Source organism: Cibotium barometz, chromosome 34, assembly GCF_041138505.1.
Source record: "Cibotium barometz isolate CiBa-2024 chromosome 34, ASM4113850v1, whole genome shotgun sequence".
Taxonomy (NCBI): Eukaryota; Viridiplantae; Streptophyta; class Polypodiopsida; order Cyatheales; family Cibotiaceae; genus Cibotium; species Cibotium barometz.
The window spans coordinates 30,983,328-30,988,375 of record NC_141079.1 but is presented as its reverse complement, the minus strand read 5'-3'; the positions used below and the strand labels follow the sequence as shown (position 1 = coordinate 30,988,375).

The following is a 5,048-nucleotide window of genomic DNA, read 5'->3' as shown; positions in this document are numbered from 1 at the left end:
TCATAAAGTCACCTTAGTGTTGTTGTTGGCAGGATCTTGGAACAGGCCAAGCCATGGTTGCCATGTCTATATGGGTGTTACTTTCTTTTGGATTAGAAAACTCTATTCCTAGGAGTCTTAACTCTCTTTTCTTCCTCGGTTGTGAGGACTCATATTAGCTAATAGGATTTGGTCTTGAATGAGGGATTCCCTGCGTAGTTGTCATTGCTCATTAAGTAGTCTTAGCTCTCTTGCATGCATTATGTTCGTTCTAGCACAACGTTGTTAAAGGTAGTGGGCAATGCCAGTCAAATTTCAAAATCTTGTCACAGTAGTGGTCAAAGCCAGTCAAATTTCAGCACTGCTGCTGTGGTTCACAATCCCCCTTGTGGATTATTTGAAACATTTTGTCACATTAGTGGTCAATGCCGGTCAAATTTTAGCACTGGTGCCAACGTTCACAATCCCCCTCGTAGATTATTTCAGAATTTTATCACATTAATGGTCAATGCCAGTCAAAAAAATTGCCCAAATTCCCTCCTTTTGAATCACTGTTTTGCTTGATATTATTAGATCGCTCCTAGGATGGATGGATTGTGGCATCTTCAACTTGCTAGCAATACCTGGTCTTTTAGGTTCCAAGTTTTGAGATAACAAGATAGGAGCTGTAGATCATTAATATTTAGCTGCTTTAACTTTTTAAAATAATTTGTCATGTTGAAAAGTTTAGCTGCTTTAACTTTTTAAAATAATGTCATGTTGAAACGTTTAGCTGTTGTGGCCGTTGAGATGAGTTGCTGAGTTGTGTACATTGCAATAAACCACTTTTATGGCAGTTTGTACTTCAATTTTATTTCTTCATTGGACAATCATCATGCCTTCTGTTTTATTGTTGGGTAAGGCAATCAAACACCAACCCATTATTGACATTATGATTTATGTGGTGAAGGCATGCACTACAATTTTCTTATTGTTCTAACATTGTGTCCATGTATGTGCATGTGAGTATGTGTCAGAGAGAGATCTGTTAGCACTGGAGGGCAGCATCTTCAGCTAGCATACGCCAAACACAAACAATGGCTGCTCTCTGTTGCTCACATTTTCTCATATTGTTTTTGCGTTCTTTACAGGGGTAAAACCACTGTCAAAGCTCAAGGCATGTCAAGTACGAGCAATGCAGACGTGTACATGACACCCTTGCAGCTAGCCTCATGAATTCACAGCTCATTTAGGCTTCAGTTTGGCTGTACAAAATCTTCCATGTATTGGACTTTCATCCTTTGTTAGATTCTGCAGGATACTTAACAGAGGTAATAGGCATTCATCCTTGATATGGTTAATATCTAACCGTGAAACCAGAAAAACTGCTCTAATGTTAAAATTATCTCGTAGATTCCTCAATGTTAACTGTCCTTATAAGTAGAAATAGCTATCAAGTTGGGAGCCATCGAGAGATGCATCAGCCAGCCCCTTGACCTTCATAATTGCTTGACTCATCACTTGTAAGCTTGAAGTTGATGCACACTGGTAAAATGCAAACTTAAATTGGAAGGTAGTCTGACTGAAGCTTTAATCTTGTGCACCACTCAACTGACTTAATGCCTCGCTGTCTTGTATAACACTTGTAACCCCTCTTGACCTACTACCCTAAATGGTACCACCTTTGAATGCAGAAGTAGTGTCCCGAGGCATGGGACTATATGGCGCCTGTTGCACAGAACAAAGTCCATTGGCTATTGAAATCTCGATTGGAGCCATCTCCACGAAGCATTCGTGGCGAAGTCAAGGGCAAAAAGAAGAGCAAACTCATAAGACTAGTGTAGAAAGACTGTTCTTTGTAGAGCCAGATATGATACACCATATGACAAAATTAACCAACTTCATGTTGAGATGTCCTTCCTAGCACCACCGATATAATCACATAGCAGATCAGAATTGTATTTGCAAAATAGTCTTTTTATGGTAAATAAATGTTACATATATGGGTTTTCAAAACTCACAAATATGATGGCAGACTGACACATGAGGACAGCATGTTGGGTAGGGCATCTTACCTTGAGATATACACCCAAGGCTGACTCAGCAAAACTCACCTTTATGAAGGAACACAGCAAGCAGAACACAAGAATAATATAAAAGATCAACAGCATATCTCACTAACTAACTACAGACTCGACAGACCCAGCTTTCGCACAACTCAAAGCTCAGTAAACCCTATGAGACCAATAAAAGCGCTCTCTGTATGAACAAGGCTGCTCAGCCCATACCAAGAATCTTGGCAAAGAGGATGTACAACACACTTAAATCCATCCCAAAAGCAGCTGTGTAGCATATTCAGCTGTAAAGAAAAACCCAATCACAGCCCTCAAATATCATCTGCTCCTGCAGCTTTTACTGCTGGCAATTTCTCCAGTTGACTGAAGTCTCCTTTCTCCTTGAACAGTTGAGAGTTATGGTGCCGACAGTAAAGCCGGCCCTCGTGTGCCACATAATTTGAAGGGCTCAAGCTACAACCCCCATGGCAGCACTTGAAACATGACTTGTGGTACATCATCCCATCCACACTAACCTGTATCACCAAAAACCCAACTTGGTCTAGACACACACCCACTTGATATATTAAGAACATAGATCTGATGAATAAAGCTATTACCTTCTCAATAGGATAAACAGTCTTTCCACAGGCAACACACTTCTCTTGTGTTCCAGAGAAGATTGACGAGAATTTTGTAGGTGTCTTCTGAAACAGCCAAAGGAGCTTGGTTAGAAATATAATAAACATGACCATATCCATGAAACTTCAGCAACATGCCCTCACCAATTTTGGAAAAAAAAATGTCACTTAAGCATAGTAATCATGGAAGTGATGTCAGTGTTCATGAGTACCAAGGTGCACAGGTGTATGTGCATGCACGTGGTTAGGTGCCACCGTACATGGAGTATGCACGTGAGTGCATGCGAGTTTGGTGGTAGCATGCAAGTCCGTCTATGTGCTTAGGAGCAAAGATACATTACCAATTCACCATCGAAACCTCTGTCGGCAGACTTTGGGGTTTTTGGAGCACCTGCGTGCATAGGGAGTTCAGCCATTTCCATTACCTGTTCCACAATCTACGCTGCATTTCTTTTAAAGTTGAGAGCTGAAGGAATATACCTGACTCAAAACTCTTATCCAAGCTTCCGGTCCTCTTAAACAGCTGATCAAAGTGGGGCTTGCAGAACAAAGTTCCTTCAAATGATGAATAATTGCTAAGCTGCACATTGAAAAAACAGTGAATTGCATAAAGCTCCGAATAGCCAATCAGCTTTCTCCCATCATGGAGAAAAGATCAAACAATCCAAACTCTGAAAGCCCATACAGAATCAAAGCTTTAGCCTACTCAACAAAATCATCTCATAACATCACAAATAAAGATCAAATGAGGTCCATGCTTTTCAAAGACAAAGAACCAAATGATCCACTACAGGCATTTCAATAAGCCCCTAGCCCTAACCTTCAAATCTGGCTCATTCCAGGGGGCATCGTATGAAGACATATCTCAGGATGTAAATTAATACCCTGAATGAAGCGTAGCAGATCTAAGGTTGAACAATCAAAACACTCATTAGATGAGAACGAAACCCTAAAAGGCATCCTCAAGAAGAAACTAAAAATAATCAATGGAATATTTAAGCGGCAAATCAAACCCTAAAGCAGCGTATGAAAATCTAAATCAGCAGAAGAAACCCTCGAGAAATGGCTGAAACCATTTACATAAAATGGGACCGCTAAAGCATGTGAGCCCCCAAAGCATAGAAATGGATGCTTGAGACAAAACCCGAAGGGGTCAGAATGGTAGCCGAAACGAACGATTAACCCTAAACACGCAGATAAACCCTGAAGCATAAAATGAAACCCTTAAACATCAAATGCATAAAATGAAACCCTCAAATATCAGAAGGAACCCTAAAGCGCCAGCTGAAGCCCTACAGGTACCAGCTGAAGACCAAACGAAACCCTAAAGCACCAACAGATCAAAATCCTAAAGCATCAGACGAAACAGACTAGCAGACAAAACCCTAGAGCAGCAGATGAAACCCTGAAGAATCGATTAAGAAAATCCTAACCTTAAGAGTGCCATTGCAGTGATGGCATCGGAAGCAGGCCTTGTGGTATACTACGCTATCAGCGGTGAGCTGATCCACGAGGTACACTGTCTTCCCGCAGGCTTTGCACTTCTGCTGGGTTCCTGCGAATGCCATAGCTGTAGAAGAAACAGAGCTTGATCAGATCTTGGGCTGTGAAGAGGACGGCTTCTGAATCAGAGATCTACAGAATTTGTGCTGTTGTGATCCAAAGAACCCAACTGGGTCTCCTTGCCCTCACTTCCCTTATATTACCGGACCTCAACCTCCTCTTTACTTTCATTCAATTCCACCCTGGCAAACCCTACTTTTGTTTAGGATTTTGGGGAAACATTTACTCAATAATAACCATTGCCTTTATTCGAATTGATTTTTTGGGGAAACATTTACTCAATAATAACCATTGCCTTTATTCGAATTGATTTTTTGCTTAAAATATTTATATAATATAAAACCCACAAAGAGCACTATTTTTCATAAAGATAACCACTCACTTTCAAGGATTGTCTTTATGAAAAAGTTGCTTCTTTTAAAGGGCATTCAGGGCCCTGTTTAGAGTGGCTTCATATGCTCTCAGGGCGTCAATGCTAAATGCAACTAGGTGGATCATTGTCTTCTTCTGACAAGTAGCTCGACTTCTCTAAGTTGTGAGAATATTGGAGTTATTATAACATCCTCCTAAGAGGGAGGTGAAAATCTGTGGGAACTTCAAGTTTAAGAGTCAACCTTGGAACTTGTGGATATTTTTATAGAAATTGTCCATGACTTGGACGCCACATCAAATTCCATGCTTGGTCATCCCCCTTATGTGAAGCCTACTCTCAATATATGCTCTCGTAAAAGAAAAGTCTCATCATTTTTTTTAAACTTATCTATTGGGAATGTGTGAAGCCACCATTAAGTTCCTTTAAACCTCTTGACACGAGCAATTGCATTCCTCCCTA

The 5,048-nt window shown here is 40.6% G+C and overlaps 1 protein-coding gene across 2 annotated transcripts; it reads right to left on the bottom strand.

Moving 5' to 3' along the window:
- Positions 1-1,914: 1,914 nt before the first annotated feature.
- On the bottom strand, positions 1,915-4,366 carry LOC147618906 (LIM domain-containing protein WLIM1-like). Of its 2 annotated transcripts, none has more exons than XM_086774009.1 (5): positions 4,087-4,366; positions 3,134-3,233; positions 2,995-3,044; positions 2,633-2,719; positions 1,915-2,548 (listed from the first exon to the last, which is right to left on the bottom strand). In XM_086774009.1, the coding sequence occupies exons 1-5, from the start codon at positions 4,219-4,221 to the stop codon at positions 2,345-2,347; spliced, it is 576 nt and encodes a 191-aa protein (XP_086630135.1). In that variant the 5' UTR covers positions 4,222-4,366; the 3' UTR covers positions 1,915-2,344. The 2 variants fall into 2 exon arrangements, with proteins under 2 accessions (XP_086630135.1, XP_086630136.1); XM_086774010.1 differs by having other exon boundaries at positions 2,633-2,716; positions 4,087-4,345.
- Between the last annotated feature and the right edge of the window lie 682 nt (positions 4,367-5,048).